Source organism: Zootermopsis nevadensis, unplaced genomic scaffold (genome assembly GCF_977971745.1).
Source record: "Zootermopsis nevadensis isolate Lab colony 2312 unplaced genomic scaffold, Znev_1.0 Znev_ptg000028l, whole genome shotgun sequence".
In the NCBI taxonomy this organism is placed as follows: domain Eukaryota; kingdom Metazoa; phylum Arthropoda; class Insecta; order Blattodea; family Termopsidae; genus Zootermopsis; species Zootermopsis nevadensis.
In genome coordinates this window covers 17,280,022-17,301,787 of record NW_028259160.1, presented here as the reverse complement: position 1 = coordinate 17,301,787, position 21,766 = coordinate 17,280,022, and the positions used below count along the sequence as shown (strand labels likewise).

At 39.8% G+C, this 21,766-nt stretch overlaps 1 protein-coding gene across 4 annotated transcripts in view; it reads left to right on the top strand.

The window, feature by feature from the left end:
- Window positions 1-14,298, top strand: part of LOC110826628 (mitogen-activated protein kinase kinase kinase 11) — a 49,413-nt gene extending 35,115 nt beyond the window's left edge. Inside the window, exons 5-12 of one of the 4 annotated variants that reach the window (XM_087357861.1) lie at window positions 486-506; window positions 2,542-2,785; window positions 3,297-3,413; window positions 3,988-4,188; window positions 4,680-4,709; window positions 10,846-11,122; window positions 11,384-11,693; window positions 12,214-14,298. In XM_087357861.1, coding sequence (XP_087213987.1) covers window positions 486-506; window positions 2,542-2,785; window positions 3,297-3,413; window positions 3,988-4,188; window positions 4,680-4,709; window positions 10,846-11,122; window positions 11,384-11,693; window positions 12,214-13,284 — 2,271 coding nt within the window. In that variant the 3' untranslated portion in view covers window positions 13,285-14,298. The remainder of the gene's footprint in view (window positions 1-485; window positions 507-2,541; window positions 2,786-3,296; window positions 3,414-3,987; window positions 4,189-4,679; window positions 4,710-10,845; window positions 11,123-11,383; window positions 11,694-12,213) is intronic. The other 3 variants (XM_087357862.1, XM_022057444.2, XM_022057445.2) reach the window with 3 other exon arrangements.
- Window positions 14,299-21,766: the final 7,468 nt, after the last annotated feature.

Sequence of the window (21,766 nt, the reverse complement as noted above, 5' to 3'; positions counted from 1 at the left end):
GTAATGTTGTACTTGCACCTCTTCCTGTGCCTAACAGGTAACCACCTTCTAATAGTTGCCTCCTCGTATCCTGTGAGCATATCTTACTTCTGTCCAAGCTACGTATCAGTCCTTTAATCTTAGAGACTTCAATGCCCTACAATTTTTTTGCGCTGTATAATTTACAAAGTTTCTCATGTGTAATGTATTCCAGTCTTCTCTCACGTAACTTGTGTTTGGTTCAGATATTTCCCTGAACTCTTTGTTTTCAGATATTTGCTAGTTATTTCATAGTTTGTTGAATGGAAATGTATCCCGTACTTGAAGTTTTTATTTATTTCTCACAATAAAATTCAGTTTGTACGGTAGACATGTGGTTACATATAGCTTATATCTTAGGAGCTTATCTGTTTATGATAATTGATTGCCTTCATGTATTGAAATTCATTTGTAAAGGTACAATTTGCAACATTTTTTCTTTTTGTTTCGTTTGATGCTTCATTCAGGCTTGCAGGTCGCTCGAGGAGGTGAGTCGTACCACTGGGAGTTCAGTGGTTGTCTTCATGTTATCTGTTCATACCAGTTGTATTGTTAAGTGATAGTAATGCATGTCATCATGATCTGTTCTGAAAGCAAAGGAAGATAATATTCTTGTTTCTTTATGCATACATGAAGTTGGTTCAGAAAGTACCGATAATAGATTTATCGTAGCGGTCGTGGGCTTGGAAAAAGGGAAGTGATGATGGTTTTATGTGAAAGTGACATTTGGAAATCTATAATTTGCTGAACATGCCACCCACTTCAGAAATTTGTCTGATAAATGGTGTTGAAGTGCAGTTGTTGATTCTTGTGTCAGTCCGGCATTTGCCTCGTCAGTAGTCCAGACGTCATCATTGGAACTGCGTGGCAAATACCGAGGTGACAGTGCCGCCACATCTGCTGTACTCGCTGGATCTCTCGCTGCCAGATTTTCACGTCTTCTGAGCCATGAAATCTCGGCTGAAGGGACGATGTTTCTGTAGCGTGGACAAGGGCGAAAGTCATAACGACATCTGCTCTGATGAGCATTCTAGGAAATTATTTCCATTGGTGCTTCCAGGAACTGTGCATCCAATGGCAAAAGTATGTAGCTGCCCAAGGACAATTCTTTGACGACGGTGTTGCGTAATCTTTAATTTGCGTCATCAGTTGGCTAGAGTAAATCTGTTTTCGGAACTCACTGAACCAACCTCGTGGATTTTGATTTGTCAAAGATGTGTGACATTGCCACCCCTGTACATCATGTGGGCAGTAAGTTTTATAATTTATTGCTGTGCGTGTGTTTTGAATATCTCTCTAGATGTATGATTGCTCTTAAATTCATCGACTGTTATAATATATTATAATCAGTAAGAAACTAAGCATGTTTTATCAGTGTAGTTAACAGTGTTGTGTCTGGTTTATCACTAAACCCCTTACACTGTCATGTTAGGTTTTAACAGCACATTAATTAAAAATTATGCCATGACAAGGACACCATCTATCTTTGCTTGATGTTTACCACAGGTTAGAGTAAAAATGTGTATTGGTCAGAATTCAAATATCCCACCTTTCTGCTGCATATTATATGTTTTAGTCACGCATATTCTGCACACCTTTTATGACCATCACCTGGTTTACAAGTAGAGGACTCTGTTATTAGGTTCGTAACTGCCGTATGAGCACCTCTGTCGCAGCATGTTTGACGAGCGTTTGAATTGTGTTACTCACTTCTTATGCACTTTCAGTTAACAATTTTTGACTTCAGAGTTTTGATTCTAGGCTTCTGGGTTGTGACATCGTGTGGTCTTGTATGTGGTGGTGAACAACGTTCTGGGAGGGGGTGGGATATATATCACCTCCATCTTCTGAATGAAAACTTCACTTTACTCTGAAGATGGTGGCAGCATGTTTGTCCAGAATGTTGGTAACCACCTGTGAGAAGTTAATAGAATTTGATTTACATTAGTCCTCATCTTGTGACTGATTTAACTGCATGTTATATTCAGGTGTACTGAAGGTCATGCCAGCTCGATAAAAAAGTTGTGGCCGGTTGAAGCTTAATTCCAGTAAAATAAAAGAAACAGGGCAGAGTGATGGAAAAACAATCAACGGGAGAGACTGACAGGTGTAGTGGAAGCGTTTTGCTGAAACTAAATATGTTTTATTAAAATTTTTGTAATGAACAGAGCATAAGACTCTTAAGAGTGAAGTGATTTGGAGGTTTTTAAGTCCTTTAAATTTTGCACGAAGAAACTCAGTTTCAGTTTTGCTGGCTTACATTATTTGATAAGAAACCACCTGTTGGTAACTTCTGCTTTGATGTTAACAGTTTCCCAGTGTAATCCAAAGACGGGATAAATCTTACTGCGGCGTATTTACTTTCATGTACTTGTTTACAGATGGCTTCATCATATATATATATATATATATATATATAATGTCGAAAACTTCACAAATTAAAAGCACTTTTAAGTGTAATGTTTTTGTGTTATAAGTATGAGATGCTGAACATAGTGCCATTAATAATGTGTTATCATGCAGGAGCTGCGATGTCGGGAGGAAGAACTGACAAAGGCGCAGTTGCAGCAGAAGATGGTGGAGGAGAACTTGCGTCAGCGAGAACAGGAGCTGGCAGCGCGCGAGATTGACTTGCTGGAGCGAGAGCTCCACATCATGATCATACAGCAACAAACACCTACACCCAAGAAACGCAAAGGAAAGTTCAAACGTGGCCGCCTCAAAATTCTAAAGAAAGAGCCTGGGCAAAATATTAGTCTACCATCAGGTGAGTACACCAGCAAACTTCCTTGTAATATAACCAAAATTGTGAACACTGCTATTACAGAAGCAAGGTCCATCTTAATGTTATCCTCCCATCTCCTTGGTCTTCCCCCTGATCAGTTTCCAGGAGGTTCCCCCAGCAGAATTATGTATGCATGTCTTCCCTTTGCCTGCCACTGGCTCATAGACTTCTGTTTGAACAATGCTAGTGGTGTGTGTAAAATACGAAGCGTTAAGAAACATCATAAATTACCCATTTGTCTTCTGCCTCGATATTCTCCTGACCACTTAATATGTTGCACCATGTACTCTGGTAGAAATTTATTGGTGTTCCATCAGGGCGATGACTCATCCTTGATGATGGAAACGGTATCTCTGAAATGTAGTAAATTTCTGCCAGACTGCATGGTGCAACATCCCAGAAGACAGACATCTTTTATGGAAATGCTATTCAGTGATCGTATGACTTTGGGATTTGTGCTTACTGTACGACGGATACGTGTCTGTTGTCGCAGATTTCCGACACACTTTCACCGTACAGCACACTGCGCCAGATCGAAAACCTCGCAACCCATCAAGCCCGAACAGCCCCCCTGGGTCACCCAGCATCCCACGTCTTCGTGCCATTGCACGTGAGTAGCCGTTGTTCATTGTGTAGTTGAGTAAGTCACTTAAATCAGTCTTATTTTTGAATCAGTGTTTTTTTAACTTCTGAATGCCCTCTAGTGTTATCACGAATGTATGGAAGATTCTTTCTCACACTGCTGATAAAGGATAAAATTATACTGCAGTAAAAGTCAGCAAAGAATCTGACATGTGCTGTATAATTTGATCTCTGTGTTCATCATTTAGAGAAGAAGGAAACTATAATCAGTTGAGAAACACTGGTTTGACCTTGACTGCTATTTGGCACTTTTTAAGAGCATGTTGCTAAAGTGTGTGTCTTGCTTTGTAGCATGGCATTTTTTATGTAGACAGTTTGTTTGGTTTTTTATTTATAGTCTTTTAGTAAAGTTCTGTATATCACAGAATAAAGGTATCTGTAATCACAAGTAAGCTCGTGTTAAGAGGCAAGGCTCGGAACGGTTACACGCGGGACCGGGTTCAGTCATTGAATATAGCTACATGCTCTATAAGAAGAGGGTAGGGGCCGATTGGTGGGTTTCTGATGGGAAGGACTAGACTTAATTATTCTTGTGTTGGTAGTCCCTGCTGATGGGGTGAAGGGTAAGACGTGGGGGCCAAGCACTCTGCATCAGCGAGAGCGTGGGCAGATCATTACGCGGGTGGTAGACGGAGTTCCGGGCGGGCCCAAGCGGTGGAGCCGCAGTGCCCCCAACCTCGAGAAGCACGCGGCTGCTGCCAGGGCAGGGGGCACCCCCAACATCGCCGCCCTCCAGGAAATAGGTATGGATGATCAAGACTGCCAGGAAAGGGTGGAGTAGAGAACTAATTGCTGTCATTTGCACCGAGGAGGTTGTCCTGATGCACAAGTTGGGAATGGAAACTTTCTTGCGGCATTATTAAGAATCATCATGTGTGACTACTTTTTTATAATAAACTCAGTGAGAGTTTACAGGTTTCTTCCACTTTGAAGTTGTTAAGGAGATATGAATGTTTTTTGTCTGAGAAGAAATGGCCTCTTTGAACAAAGTCTGAGTTCAAAACTCAATTTTAGTACTTACACAAAAAATTATGTCTGCTGAGTTTCAATAACACGAACGTGAAATGTCACGAGTGTCGAGGGTTTTTCTTTTGTCTTCACAGAAGGCATAGCTTTTTTCACACTCTCATTTCTGTCTCGGTGCAAATGGACAGACATAATTTGTGGTGGGGACAAAGGGGGTGCAGGAGGTGGCGGGCGTCACAACTGACCAGCTGACATTCTCTCTGTTCAGGCTACTCAGAGGAGCAGCTACACTCCCTCTGTAAGTGATGACTTGGCATGCAAAGTGTTGCCGCCTTGTTTTGATTTGTACTACCCCCACTTTGTTTCTTTGTTTCCTTTTGTTATCATTATTATTGAATATTAATTTGTTATTTAGAATTGTTTAGTGGTAATGTTGTGTTAACAACTAGCTAGTAGGTAGATAGTATCATTTGTGTTGCATTTATTTAGCATTACAAATTGTGAAAAACCTGTAAGCACAAATTTACTTGTTCATAAGACATGTTGCTGCTTTTATCCAATGTCCGTTGAGTATGATATCTGAGCCCTACTGACTGACTGACTGACTGACTGCATCATGCATAAGCAGTGAGCCAATACAAATTTATTGTGTGTGACATTAAAGGAACGTTAACGGTAATTCTCAGATTCCTGGCCTGTAAAAGTAAAGTAAAACTGTTCCGCTACGCACCACGAACACACTCGTAGGGAGAGGTGGTATAGCCCCTACTTGTCGTTGACCCAGGCACTAAGATAGATACGGGTAAGCGGTCAGCATCATTCCCAGGCTTTGCAGTGCCCCCAGGGATAACAACCCCTATGGACTTGTATTAAACTGTCACTAGTTTCATTAACGCTGTAAATGTTCATTGATGGCAAGTTGGTATAACTGATAGCAGGAAATTAAAAAGTATCTCTGTTGTTTGTAAACTCGTGTTCGTTAAGAAAACAAGAACGCCACTGACTGTGGCCTGGAAGTCGGGGGTTTTGCTTCTTTAAGGGGTAGATTTTACACTTTCATACCGTATTCAGACTAGCTGTGGGGTTCAGTAGTTTTGAAGCTTGTCTAAATAATACTTAAAAATTCAGACCTCTCTCATACAAAACATGATGTGTGTCCATGACATGTTTAGGGAAATAATGGATTTTTATTCTGATAATAACGTAAAACCGATATGTACACTTTGTGGGAAAAATAGAGTTAGTGACGTTAAAGCAGGTATTACATGTAGTTACCACTTTTCTTCAAAGGGCTAAAGGTTTCTGAACACGAAGCTGACTGCTGTCTTCTCCGTAGTGCCAAGGTTAAGAGTCCGTGGACATTTACCTGTGATCTGCTGTGCGTGTTCATGGCATAGTGACACTGGGACAGCTTCACATTTTTATAAGTGAACTATTTTCATTTCTGTCTCGTCACTTTTTACAGCCGTCGGTCGTCCCGTCATCCAAACGGAAGTCGACCCGCTGCTCGTAAATTTATCGCGTTTTTGACTAAGCCGGAACTTGCGACAAGCACAAGTTTTGCGTTCATTGAGGAATTACTGTGGTCCGTAGCAAAAGCAGTTCATGTGTCATGCAGTAAATTTGTGTTGTCTGAAATTGGTGGTGGTTTTGTTGTATCCTCACATGTATTTGTGTATCAGTTTCTTTTGAGTTTCCAATAAAAGTTTAGGCCATGTATAAGTTTTGTTGCTTGCTCCTCCCTGTGCTAACAGCATGCTTCAGTGTTTCAGATTGACGCATGTAGCAGTATTATACGTTCTTTGGGTGTTATTCAAGGGCAGGGAAGAATTTTGAAATAATAGCTAAGGAATGTAATGTAATTAGCTTCTGACAGAGATGAAGCAGTTTTGTGTAACAGTGCCTAATTCCTTGCCTGATATCTGTGCTGTTGGCCGTGATACGTATCATGAGAAGACATTTGCACCACACGTGTATGAATATTTCAGGGTGCTTAAACACATTCATTACCAAGCTATCCAGTGGGGACTTTAATTCCCTACACAAGTCATTTTTCAGTGTGGGGCTGTGTTTCACATGGCTAGATTGAACCTGAGTATATTAGAAAATATTGTCCACTTAAATGTTTCCCTTTGCCACACTTTGCATTGGTCATCTTTTTCTGCAAGGCAACCACATATTTAAAAAGGAACAGGAAGTTGTTTTGTGATAGAATATTGCTTGTAAATATGTAAGTCGATACATCAAAGCTTCCATCATCATATATGAGATTTGTTCCGTACCTGAAGATTGTATAGCGACTGTAATATAAATTTTATCGTGTTACTTCCATATTCATCGAAAGGAAAATATTGTTTTTTGCATGTCAGATTTGCACAATTGGGAAACATTTGTTATAATAATTATGTTGAATTGTTCTGTCATCCCATCTGCTTTTCAATGCAATTCAAAGAGATATTAGACGGTCACTTCATCGGTTGTTGATATTGGTCTGCTTGGTCGTATCACTACGGATGTGTCTAGATTTCAGCCTCTCATAGTGACGAGTTTGAAGACGACTACTGTCTTGAATGTTGTACTCTGGCACAAATTTATAAACATTTTACAGGTACGTATCGCCTCCATTATCAGGATTGATTGCCCTGATAATGGAGGCCATAAGCGTCTCTGAAATGTCGGTAAATTTCTACCAGACTACGCAATGTTCCATCCCAGACTTGCAGGTATATACCGGTCTGTGCAGTGTTGCCTCGCCGTAGGCATCTCATCACTTGTAGTAAGATATTTCCAGTCTTTGTTGTCCACCACAGAATTACACGTCAGTGGCCAGCCAGTTGAGGTATGGGGAGGAGAGGGAAAACAGGCAAATAACAGTACGTATGGTGTATTTCTGCCCCTTACCATCTTCCTTGCCCTTACTGTGACGTGATTCAGGTTCGGAGATATTTTGCAACAAGTATACCTACAAGTCTACAGGGCATTACCACCAAGAGGACCAGCCTGAACACAGATTTTTTTCCCTTCAGATTTCAGGTTGTCATGGCGACGATTATGAAGATGACAACATTTTGGGATATTGCACTGTGTAGTCTCATGTATGTTGACCGATGTTTCATTGCCGTGACGATAGAGGCAATTTGCACAGACTACATGTGCATTATTTCAGATGGCTGTCTTCTTTGCAAATTTGTTTCTTGACGAAGGTTGCGCATGAACAATAGTTATGCTGCGTACAAGTGTAAATTACGTTTCTTATATTTAATTTAACGCTTTGCTTTTTCTAACAGAATAATGTAATAACAAAATTGAAAATTAAATTGAATGAGCCGTGGTTAATATACACCGCATTGGGAAATGTTTCAAATAAAAGTTTTAAATTTTAATCAGATATGTATTTTATATTATGTAAATATTTTTGGACGACTGTTTTTGAGAGAAACGTGTTGGAATTCTATTTTAGTAGGGATTATGTTAAATTTGTATAATCTGAAATTAAGTCTGTCCAATAACTTTTACTTTTATTGAAAATTAGTGAGCAGTTTTGGACGTGATATGTAAGGTTGGATAAAAACAACGTCTCCTTCATGTTTTATACACTTTGTACAGAGAGCACATAATTAATGATGGGAACACTACTGACAAGGTCCCGCTCTTTCCTGTCGATAAACAGTCAATACTCGCTGCTACACTAATTTTGTTTTCTCTCATTTGTGATGACGTGTTCTGTTGTGTCTTAAGAAATAAGTGCACATCTAAACAAATTTGCATCCTGTGTTGGAACACTTGGTTATTTTTGCACACAACATTCCGTTGCTCATATGTAATATAACAGATTTAAGCGATTTCAGTTATGGGTACAACATTCTGCAACCTCACCACAAATTTCATTGATCATTTTTTTCGTACTGAGCAAGTTAACAGGGAAAACAGTCCACGGTACTTGAATTTTAAAGACACTTGATATGAATATTGGATGTGAAACTTAACTCTTGTGCTTTTCTTCAGTCTCTCCATCTGTCGTGTTTTCTGAACTAACCGCATAACTAACTGTATTGCACATATTTCTTCTTTCGACCTGCTGATATTTATTCAGCTGGTTAAGAAATGGATCTGTGGTTTTCATGGCGGTGAGTCCGAAGGTGGCCGTCTTCTGGGATGTAGCGCCATGTAAACTGGTGGACGTTTACCAGTGTTTCAGAGGTCCTTTCTGCCTCTGTCATCAGGACTATGATCAGTACATGGGTCTACAACCAAGAAGACAGCCATTTTGTAATAATCATACTCTTTAAAAATGCCTGATGATGGATGCTATCTTTAGCCAATTTGTTGAAGTTCACAATCTGCTTCTCTGTGGTGCTGATTCATATGATCCTTCCCATCTGTGTCTTGTTTTCCCAAGTAATATCTTCCCTTCATGTTTTCCAACCACAATATTCTGTGCATTTCTTGATTCCCCTTTTGTCTGCTATACATCTTTGTGTTGTGCTGGGTTTGAGAATATTTTGACCAAGAACTGAGTCATTGTGGCAGTGAATTTTCATAGAAGATAAGTATTTCCTACGGAATTCACATTCCCACAGGAAACTCTCTCATTGCCTTTCTCTTACACTTACGAAACGGTGCAGTTCATCACTCGCAACTCGGGGAGGAGAAGGTGCAGGTATGTGATCGAGCAGTTCCGTGCGAGTTCGGTATGGCCACAGTTTGTCGATGATCTTTGCAATTGGATGTATTCCAGTCTTTAAAGTCTTAATGAAGTACACGTCATCGAAACAAGTGTGCCCTGTAGATGTTGGTCTTCTGGGTTGTATAACCATGTGGACTTGTAGGTAGATATCGGAATTCTGGGGGAACATTAGAATCTACTTACACATCCACATGGCTTGAACAAAGAAGCATTATACACATCTGGAATGTTGGTATCTGCCCACGAGGCCACGTCGTGTTACAACCCAGAAGACCGACATTGGCATCACCGCTAGAGCCTCATAATCTATATGCATTTTTCTTCTAATATCCGTCATGCTTAAGCTGACATAATGCCATTATTAGGCATATACAGGATGGGTGGGAAATAAGTAGGCATTGAGAAATGGTTATAACCTCTATATTTCCAATGCAAAGATAATGAAAATAATTTTTATATGTACATTTTAATAGCTTTAACACTGTGTATACCCATGATGATTGCGTATTGTTTGCCAAAACATATTGGGTATTAGAATACTGGAGAGTCTGAATTTAATTCTACAGTTTTTAGTCGTGCTTGGAAGGTTCAGTAGAAACCTGCCCTCGGACAGTTACCGAAGATATTTGCTTGGCCAAGTAACTGAAGGTTACCAGGATTCTATTCTGTGGTAGTAAAACCAGTCTCGGATACTTGGAGCTAGTGTTGCGAGAACATCCTTTAGAGAGGTTGCATGTAAGAAAACTGGTGCAGAGATTAAAAGCTGTTTGGACCATTGTTGTTGCTCCTGCTTTTGGAGGGTAGCGCCACATGGCCATGTTTCTGACACTGACACTTAAAAGATCGCACTACCTTTATTATCAGGGCTGAAGTGAGAAATGTTAGGAAATAACTGGTTTATATTGCGATTTGCAATGGAACAGGTTACAGAAATTGGCCAGTCAGAGTCATTTTATGAGGAGGGGAGATAATGATGTGACCAGGAGAATAGGAGTGTATATTTTTGCGGGGTGGATGAAAGGAGGGTTTCACCTGGAAAGAAAATGGAGAGAAATCTAAGTGATATCCTGGAATTTGTTGTACACTCATAGCATGGTTTTCAGTACAAGAGTATATGTAATGAAACACTTGCAAGGCTTCATACTGTTTCCTTGGCAATCATATGATCGAGCCAAAGGCATATTTTCTGTGTTACCTGCAGCAGTCTGATGTAGCTGGTGCTTTGCGACTCGTTACATGTAATTTATGTTAATATATTGACGCACTGCATTAGTAAACAACATATTTATGTATGTAGCAAAGCTGTCAGTACCACAGACTGTGTGGGATCCAGTGGTTGGATGAATAATGAATTGTGAAGGATTTGGAAGGAAGTTGTCATGGCATAATTTGAGGTACTGTCCATGCATTTGCTTTGGAGACACTGAGGAAAATCATGAACAATACACACACTATTCTAATCTCATTGCTATGCTGGAGGTGTTCAACCCGTTCCTTCTGTTCATTTGCAATTTTAAATTTGTTCATCAGTTTAGTATAAAGTTCGCTACTTTCGTCTTGTATTTTTAGTAAATATTGGTTGGATTATTAGTGTGACATTTTTAGCAAAGTGTCAGTTTGTGTCGAGGTCCTGTGGTGCTCATGTGTCGGTCATGTTACATATCAGGTTGCTTCAGTAGACAGAGAGACTTATAATACTGACATTTTCCACCGGTGGGGTTCTTCCGGGCTTACTTCCTGTCCGCAGACTATGCAGCAACGATGAGTGCTGACCCAAATGGCGCCGTGTCATGCGATTGGCCGACAACTGCCGCTGTTGCACCTCCTCTCGCCTTGCCTGTTCCCATGCCAACTTTATACAGCAATGGGTTGGAACCCTGCCGAGGAAGACTTGCAGCCGGAAAGCCTTCCATCATTGAGATTGTTCTTTACAACATGGCTGCCATGATTGCTGGAGTCGCAGCAGGCTATGACGTCCGCCTGTCCAACGTTTCACCTGTGCATCCAAGACTGCACCCTGACAGGTAAATTTTAATATAGCGGAGTGTGTGAATTTTACTGTGCTGAGTGAATAGGTGTGAAATGTAGTAACAGTTTTTCCTTTTGTTTATCTAAGAGATAATCAGTTTAACTAGCTAAATTATTGTGCTATAAGCGCATTATGTCTGGCATATAGCAAATGCCATTACCTAATTCCAGAAAACTTAATAATGACAATGTTTTTACTTTAAACACTTAAATTCTCAGGAATCTGGTACACTTTGGGTTGATAATAATTTGCTCAGGTCAGAAGAAGAGCAGGAAGACAGACGATGGTGGTTTGGTGGGGGTTCAAATCGTAGTTCAGGCGTGGGTCCCACGTATCTGGGCATGGACTACGAGTTTTCCAGTGCGTCGGGTTACCCTCACAACACGTACCATGGGCCTGCCAGGCATCTGAGGCCCTTGCTTAACAGTCTGGGGCAGGATCCTGAAGGTGGCATCAAGCCACTGCGGTTCACCGACTCTCCTCAGCATTATGCGACGGCACAGGGAGGCACGCCCACCCCCTCCCCCCGCCGAAAATCATCTAGCACCAGCAACGAGGGTAGTGAGGTGAGCACATACTGATAGATTGTGCAAAAGCATGTATGGATATTGGAATCGTGATATTAACATTAATCTTTGTCATGTGGGTAAAGGGATTAGAGTTCGTCTGTGACAGACTTCCTTTCTTCATGCCAGGCTTGATCAGAATAAGGTAAGAGGTGTCCACTATTTTAATGACTGCAATTAAATCAGATACTTGAGGTTTGATGATGATGTTCAGAGAAGTAATCAGGTATCCAACCTAAAATGCATTCTGGTTTAAAGGGTCAGACTCATTTCTGTAGTCTGTGGAAGGCCATATTTGGTTGATATTTTGTTGTTGCACCGGAAATGTAGTGAAGTGTGATACTTCTCCACTCGGACAGACGGACCTAACAGAGGACCAAATGGAAGAGGAGAATTGAGGAGGCCATGGACCGAATACGGACTGGAGAGCCATAGAAGAAGAAGAAGAAGTGATTCTTCTCCATGTCCCCTTCTTATCAACCAGTAATAATGTGGCTTAATTTGTTGGCTGTCTTTACAGGCTACATATCCCCCGCCCCCACCTGCCCCATCTGGAGGGGGTCTTCTGGACCACAGAGGTCCCAGTCTGTATATCTCAGCAGCAGACTACCCAGATGGTGGTGGTGCCAGTGTGGTTCATTATGCCAGCAGCAGTCACTATTCGGCACGCCCAGAACTGTACAGGACTGACTCATACTTCACAGGTGGTATGTACAGCACTGTGGGGAACAGTGCTGTACTGCACTATGCTGATCGACTGTATCCTGAATTTGAAGGCTACCAACTACACCATCACGCCCACACGGGTGCATACGATAATCCAAGCGTGAGCAGTGTGAGCAGTTCTACGAATAGCATCACCCCTCGCACACCTTCACGTCTATGTGCGAGTGGCAATGCCACCAATCATACTCAATATGAACATCGTAGAACACCGTCAAATGTATCTAATGCTTCATCATCAAATAACAGTAGTTCAAATGTGAATCCAAGCTTCAGACTTGAAGATGAGGGAGAGTATTCACAGTACAACACACCAACACACCATTATTATACCTCCCAGCAACGCCGCGGTTTGGACTACGAATATACCCCCCAACCACCACCTTTCTTTTCTAGGCAGAACTCTCATGATTCAAATGCATCAAATGTGGCTGATACAAGACCCGGCACACTCGAGGTTGGCGGAGGAACGAGGCTTCGATCGAGCTTGAAACGGTATAATTATACTCCCGTAGGGGGATCAAGGACAGGTGGAGGGGGTGGCTCATCGTCGTCTGGCGGAGCAGGTACGCCCACCAACCCGACTCCCCCTGACAGTCTAACAAGTGAGGACAGTAGTTATGTCTCAGCTAAGGAGGGTTCGTACTCTTCTGTGTCTCGGGTCCGGTTTTCACCTGTCACGATGATGGCTGCGGAGACGAGGGAGACGCTCCTTGATATTCCAGTGCATGGACAAAGCCAAGATGTTACAGTGCCGTTGCAGGCTGTCACCAGGAGGATCCGGAGGCTCAGTGGGGAGGTTAACTCAAGTGCTGGACGCAGCAGGAAGCCCTCTATTACCGAGCTTGAGAGAGAGTTCCTCTCATAGCAGATGCTGAACCCCATGTGGCAAGCAGGTTCGGTGGACTCTTGGAGAACGCGGCATTGATTAAGCTTGAATTCATCAGCATGACACGTGCAATGGGAGGTTGTGGGAAAGACTTAGATTTGACTCTTTTTTTTTTTCCAGAGTATTAATCACACGGTTTGTACATAGGCACAGTGCCCTACAGTAAGATAATGTTTGTAAATAATTTGTACATTCGACACACATGGCTTCCAGGTCACGTCATTCCAACTTCATTCCTCTTTTGTATGCTCCAAAACTAACATTACGATGTTTACCTCATTGAACACTAACTCAAAATGTTGTGGCTCAGAACCACCATTGGATGGGTAGGTATTTTATTGTGTATAAGATAAATAAATATATATGTATATATAATTAAAATGAATATAGCTTAACTTTTGGGGATATGAAGTACTTTGTTGCTCAAATTTTTAAGTGCTTTGAAACACATTCACAGAGAGTAATAATTTATTGCAAGAGAGTGACCTTTTGGGGGGTTCTGTATTACTCTCACAAGTGACAGGAATGACCATGGTGACCATCCCATGCTAGTCTCGAGACCGAGCGTGTTCAAGCAACGTGCGGCCTTGATTTTATTTATAATCTTTCTCTGTTTTGCAATATTTTTTCCTTACTTGCTGTTATATATATATATATATATATGGTGTTTAAAATTACATTCCAGTTTTTATATGTACATATATTGTGATAGAGACGCCATTCCTGAATACGAGACGATGAGGTTGTGTGAATGAGTTGTGGAATTTTTTATATTATTTTAAGAGGTCATTGTATGAAGGAGTGTTGTCTGCTCTGCCAGTCTGTAAATATATACACAAATAATATATTAAAATACGCGTGTGTATGGACACACGCGTATTTGTTTAAAACAGAAAGACTTGTACCGAACTATGTAATACTAGGGTACTGGTGACAATGATGAATTATGTTATAATTTTAATATAATTATAAATAAAATAAGCTTTCAATGGTGCTGAATATATTCTTTTTTCACATCTTGGCATGTATTATGGATTTATTTTTGTTTCAGTTTTAAAGGTCAACAACTGAAGGTCATGCATTCTTGTTCTTTGACTTCTGACCTTTTGCTTCCAGTATGTTACTACCATCACAGTTGCAGTGGTACATTTAGGATACAACTTAAAACAGGAGCCTGGAAATATTCTTTCCATTTTTTTAGGTTAGGTTAGCAGTTTACTAAATTAGTTTCGCCGAATTGTAAAGTGGTTCAGGCAGACTTATTGAGGTTATGTGTTTTACTTTGGGAAGTTTGATAAACATTTCCATGATTGACAATGGGAATTTGAACCCGAAAATGTTGAGTAGGGGCTGTTTTGCTGCCAGTGCAGTTACAAATGCAAATCAGTTTTATTTTTGTGAAATGATTGTCTTTTAGGTTATTATGCCATGCAACTCGGTAAAAATTAGCTGACACATCACAGGTGCATATGCCTACATAATCAGTGTGATGAATCCTCACTCTGATTATGGAGGCAATAATCACCTCTGAAATGGCAGTTTTCACCAAGGTACATGGCACAATAACCTAAATGACAGTCATCATCAGCTTTAATCTTGCCTCAAAATTTGTTCCTGTGGTAATGACTTAACCTTTGTGGTCTCTGCAATGGTGAATTAGGATGACAATGCACCAACATTTCTGAGGACATGTTGCAGAAACCCAGAATGCCATAGTCTATAAACTTATTATTTCTTTAATCATACTTGGAAACTCCCACCATCCGTGAGAAAATTCCAACAGTTTTAATAAAACCATGATCCAACAAGCTTTCGCTGGAGTCAAATGTCTTGTTCAGTCGAGATACTTAGATTCAGATGTCAACTTAAGGGGCAGTAAGGAGAAGTGGACCAATGCGATTCGAAGGCATTTTTCAAAAGATTGATTATGTTGATGAAAACTGCCGTAATGTATTTTATGTCTGTGTATTATAGAACCAAGATTCGAGCCATTATCGCTTACTTTATACCATAATTTTTTATACGCGAAATTCAACGATTCTCGTAAATTTAGAAAAGGAACATCGTAGAATTTACCTACTAACAAGTATACATTGATATAAACTCCTTCATATTATGTTATAGATTATTTGTGCTGAAATACATTATGTATTGAACATTTACAACCTCACATTAAGTTTGTTGTTGTGGAGGGGTATGAAGGGGGTGGTGTGATCATATGCTTATACCGGGGCTGGTCATTCACTTGTTTTTATGACGTCACGTGTATCTGCTCGAAGTTCAGCGATGGTTTGTCCGTTCGCCAACTCTGAAAACAGCCGCACGCAAATGTGGTACACAACTGGTTTCGTTGTATTGTAAAAGACAGTCTTATATTAAGATATCAGGACTTAAACGCGTATGGATGGAAGATATGGAAATATTCCCGAAATTTGCGGCTCGTCTGTATGTCTTGTGTAGTCTGATTTCTAACTTTGAATTTGATTCCTCTGGGCGACAGGTGCTACTCCTGATAACGTCTGACATCTAGCGGGCGAACTGATGGTAAGGCTTATATTATCACGACGCAACGGCCAATCAGGAGCAGAGTTGTTGCATCGTGTGGCGAGTATGAACGTAGCTGGCTGCCTGTCTGTGTTCTAGAACTTTCTTCCAGTTTTGCAAGTTGCATTGACTACACAGCTTACAAGTATTTGTGACGTCATTTTATTTCACTTCTTTTAAATGCAGTTAGAAATTCAAATTAGTTATCATTTCAACCTAAATTGCATGATTAATGTTAGCGATATCCATTAATATGAAGGATCGGTTTCAAAAGTTCATTGTCACTTTGGCGCCTTGTAATACAAGTTCGTAGCCATTTTGGTTTTTTCGATTTGTAATTTTATGGCTCTAACATGAATATTAAAATCTGTGGTTTTGTTTATAACTGAAACGAAGCATTCGTTACAACTTAATAATAATTTTAAAAAATTTGCAGTTATAATTTCGACTTTTGTAGGCTGTATTACCAGACTAGGAATTTCATAATTACTGTGTAAATATCGATCAACATGTAATTATGGCGCCTTTTTATAACCTGGGAAACAAGTGGGAAATTAAGGTACTGTAAAGTGAATAACTTATTCAGAAGTTCATACAGATTTCTTTGCCAAATTTTAAAGTAATACAGAATATTCTGTTGACAATAATACATATAAATCATATCAAGGAGCTGCATAATTAATATGAAGCATTCATTGCACAAGTTCTAGGCATTTTCGTTTTCCAAGTTTTATGTTATGTTATCAACATAAATACTAAAACTAATATGAATTATAATATCACATATCAATAATGAGTGGGCTTTCATAGAAACTTAGGTTTGGGGTTAGATTTATTGCTGACCATAAATCACACAGTTCTCATTTATTATTTAGTTTATAAATTGAATGCCTCCGTTATAAAATTGTAGTCACATGAATCATACTTTGTGTTGAAATAATTTCAACGCTGAGCAATAGCCTAGTTTTTAGACTAGTTTCCATAGAGACAGTTTAGAATGAATAGGTCCTATGTGGAGCTATTTAAACAATTATGAAAATAGGTGTTACAGGACTTAATTTTGTTAAATAATAATATTAAGTCTGTTAGCATTATGATAAACATAAGTACAATAGCCAGTGTTGAACAGTTGTCACTGACATTTAGAAATTACTCTTTAACTGTCATAGATTTAAGTTAATTATTACTTTAATTTGCCAATGACAAGATTCAAAATGCTATTTTAAGCAATATTTTTATATATTTTAAGCTATCCTGACTGAGAGCTTTTATAGGTTTTCTCAGTCCTTCTGGGAAAGTAACCTCAAACAGCCATGGCATATCCTGTCCTCATACTTTAATATAATAGTACATAATGACTCCTCCCATTCCAAACGCCCCCCCCCCCCCCACAGACCTTGTTCTGTTGTGACCATTCCATAACTATCCAAGCGTCATCTTTCTTTAGGTTGAGACTTTAAATGTTTTGTGTGCTGTTATCGGAGCTCCTGCTGTCAACAATTCTCTGCACTTTCTTCTGTATTCTTGAAAAATGTTATCTTCTCCTTTATAACATTGTCACATGCTGGCTACGTAAGACTATTAACAGTTCAATGTGCCTCTGGTGTTATTAATGCTTACTTCTGATTGGTTCCTTCCGGTAAATAGTATCGGACTGATATAACCTTGACACAAAGTTTGTGCAGTTGATACAGCGTTCGTAAATAGCCTACCAATAAATAACTGTTTGGTGTGACAAATGGCTAGATGAAATGCAATTTCGGTCAAATATTTGACTGATTTAGGGGCCCTCATTGCCCGAAACTGCTTGAAAGGAATTTGTTTCAAACGTATGCTTTAACTAGACTTCTGAGTAGGCTACATGATGTCGTCAGAATCTGTTCAAGGCTCCACCGGCAGACGGAGACAGAAACAGACAACGCCTACATGATTCACGGTTTGTGCTTAAAACTGTTGACAGAATTAAACATTCGGCGATGTACGGTAAACGCGAAAAGAGTTTGAGAATTGTTAAATGTGGATGCAAATTACGCAGAAATACGTAACTACCAGACAGAGTAGCTGATGGATATTTAACCGGTCAGGAAATTTCGTGATATTTTATAACACGTAGGTTCACGTTTTCAAATCAACGCTTTATATGCAAATTTTGGTTATCCTTTTGAGATGTAGATTTTATCACGGTATCATTGTCAGAATGAGGACAAAACCTAAACGCAGACTGAAGAAACAAACGTCATTTCGCACCATTAAATAGTTTTAAATATTTATTTAAAACCATATTGTGACGCTGGTAACAACTTCGTATAATTTATATAATTAAGAAATGTCGACTGATTTTATAGACTATCGGGTCTATTACTCCCAACATATTCAAGACAATATTTAATTTAAAAAAGTTCTTCGCATAATTTTAAATTCCTGAAAAAAATTTCCATTCAGACTCATGTAAATGTGCGTCACATATAGTAAATATTAAAACTTCGTCGGAGCCGGATATAAAAATTATTTATGTCAGATCCCACACATGACTTGTACAAATCGCCAATCTATTTGCATGACTAACACGCTACCATTTCTTAATATTTCTAATTATGGGTTTCCTTCTTCATGCATGGCCGGCAAATGCTAACTCCGTGCGATTTGTACGTTCATATGTGCCCACTGACATCGTTTGCTGGTTCTGAGTTAAACAATTCTCTATTCAATTTCTTCAAAAAGTTGCATTGGTTAAATTAATTTACTTGAATTTTCTCTGCTGATACAGATTCTGAATTTTGAAGACGTAAGCATCCAATTACATCAGTGTTTCTCACACTGTGGTGCGCGGTTTGATACTGGTTCGTAGAAATGACCAAAATTTATTTTTAAAATGTTTCGACTATTTGGAAATATTGTAACTATAATTCGTAGCCTACTGCAGTGTTGTTAGCAATCATACACGTTCTATTGCGCCTTTACGGAAAAATGAACTGTTTGTTATGCAAGAACACAAGTGATTCTTGAAGTACTTTCGGCCAACCCCTGTGCGCAGGTCACGTGACGAATAAGCTATCTCTTCAAGTTGGTAAGACGAGTGTTTGTAGGCCCTACATAAAAAACTGCACATGAACATATTTTATTAGGCCTACATGTTTTAATTTCTGCGTGAACCGTTTTCCGTGTTTGATAATATTTCTGAAAATGAACATTGATATTAATTTATTATTTAAATTTCTGGTCATAAGTGACGAAAGCGGACAAGAGGCAGTTAATAATGACCTGATAATATTGACAGAAGTCCCCGACGCTATTAGATGTGACGGACAGACGAAAAACTTACAAAGGCCTTGTAGGTAGATACCAGTTGTCTTCAGTCCTGAAGATGAAGACAGTATATCCCTTTGAAACGTTGTCATCTACAACCAGGGTGACAAATGTGGACATCTGCATCGCCATGATAACCTCAGATCTTCTGTATACGACTTTCTCTTTCTCAGTATTTTCGTGATTTTCTTCAGTAACTTACCTGTATAGAATGTCTTCCAGAGGTGGTCAACACCGCTTTCTTATCAGGGATTCTGTTACCCATTGCTTCGTATGTTTTCCTTCACTAATGATTGTGAAGAAGAACAATCATGCGAGCACTACTGTGCTGAGATTGGATGTTTGCATTAATGTGCCAAAGTTAGGATGTGAGCACTAGTGTGCTGAAAATAGATGAGCACTAAAGTGCTGGAGTTAGATGTGAGCACTATTGTGCTGGAGTCACATCTGAGCACTAAAGTGCCCAAGTTAGGATGTGAGCAATAGTGTGCTGAAAATAGATGAGCACTAATGTGCTGGAGTTAGATGTGAGCACTAGTGTGCTGAAAATAGATGAGCACTAATGTGCTGGAGTTAGATGTGAGCACTAGTGTGCTGAAAATAGATGAGCACTAGTGTGCTGGAGTTAGATGTGAGCACTAGTGTTCCCAAGTTAGGATGTGAGCACTAATGTGCTGAAAATAGATGTGAGCACTAGTGTGCTGAAAATAGATGAGCACTAAAGTGCTGGAGTTAGTTGTGAGCACTAGTGTGCTGAAGTCACATCTGAGCACTAAAGTGCCCAAGTTAGGATGTGAGCACTAGTGTGCTGAAAATAGATGAGCACTAATGTGCTGGAGTTAGATGTGAGCACTAGTGTGCTGAAAATAGATGAACACTAAAGTGCTGGAGTTAGATGTGAGCACTAGTGTGCTGAGGTTCGGTGTTTGCACTAATGTGCCCAAGTTAGGAGTTTTCTATTCTAAGGTCAGAAAAACGCATAGGCCTACAATTCGATCTTGGGAGCTGCGTAAATTTTAATTAGAAGTGAAATCACGTTCAGGCCCACCCAAACCATTCTTTCATAATTTTGTTTTCAAATATTTGCAGTTCGTATTTCACTCACTAAAAGTCCCTGTTACAGTCATACAAAATTGCTTATGAATCAGCATGGCGCCTTATATAGCCTATTTGGAAAAAAAGTAACACCTTTGAAAAATTAAATATGTAGGCCAATGGGTCATCATTTTATTGTCTCGTCTTATTCAGCCTAATTCGGAGGATTCCTTAACTGAAATAGTAAAAGCAAAAAATTAAAATTATTAAGCCTCCAAGAATTAATCTTAATCTGAAAATGTTAACTCATCGCATAATTGTTAAGACGTGATGCTCAGTTATTAAAGACATCTAATTAATTACACGCACTTAAATCAGCAATTATCAGACATGACAGAATTTTGGAATCTTGTAATCACATAATTAACAGGTCCCCTGTGGCAGGCAGGTTGGCAGTGCGTAGTTCGCGTGGTTTTAATCGTGTGCTTACCAGAGTGAATATAGGTTCTTATAAAGTGTTGTGCTGTGATATTCATCGTGCGCTTGGTTGAAACGACCTTGAGTGTTTGTGAGACAGTGTTGTGCCATTTCCTTGGATTTCCAATGGAAACACCAGCCTCCGTCCGAGGCAGGCATCGAACCAGGGACCATGGCAAGAGGAGCTACGCGCAAAATGTAAAGTTAAGAGAAAAAAACCAGTGTCGGCCGAACCCCTAGTGGTTGAGGACCCATCCGAAGGAGGATGGGCTGGGCGCTCGCGGCAGATCTTGTACGCCATAGCATCGGCACGGTCTTATCAGGTCAGCCAGGCCACAGGTTGCCAACGATAACCACGTCGGTCCGTGCCAGGCAACTTGTATTTGACGCGGCGCCCGCCACGACTGAGGGCATGTTAGGTTAAGGCCAAGTTGGCTACCCTGTGCACTTTATACTTTTTTTTATAGTTTTTAAGGTGTCCTCCCGCCCTCCCCGATAGGCGCCCATGTTAGGTCGCGTGAACTTAGCTTTTGTGTCCATGGCAATGGACGTTCAGTTAGGAGGGTTAATTTTAAGTGTTTCTGTTTTTTTTAATCACAGGGTGCACAACTTGGCAGGTTCAGTCGGCACGACCAATGAAATCAGTGCGAGGAGGAAAGAGTGAAAAAAGAACTTTCGTAACCTCTTTCCGTGAATAACTCGCATTGTAAGGACAAGGATTCAATAAAACACAACATCCATTGTTGGTTTTATCAGACTTTCACTTCATTGTTGAAAGATTGTCTGAATCTATAAGTGTATTAGGATTCATTTATAAAGTGTACTATAATGTGCTGTGGATTCAGTTCGATTATTGGAGAAATACGTCGATTGTTGTTTCCCGAAGAAATGAATTTCGCGAGCGAGTAATCGGGTCTTGTGCATTGTTAATAAATGCACCGACATTTACATTTTGCATTTCTCGCCGAACTGCCGTCGGACTTCGGATATTACAAAAATAAACTTTGTTGACGTAATATTACATTTATATTTGAAGGAACTAATTTATTAAATTTGGATTGTTGTCATTAAGCGCGAAGCTGTGGTTTTTTTAGCAACG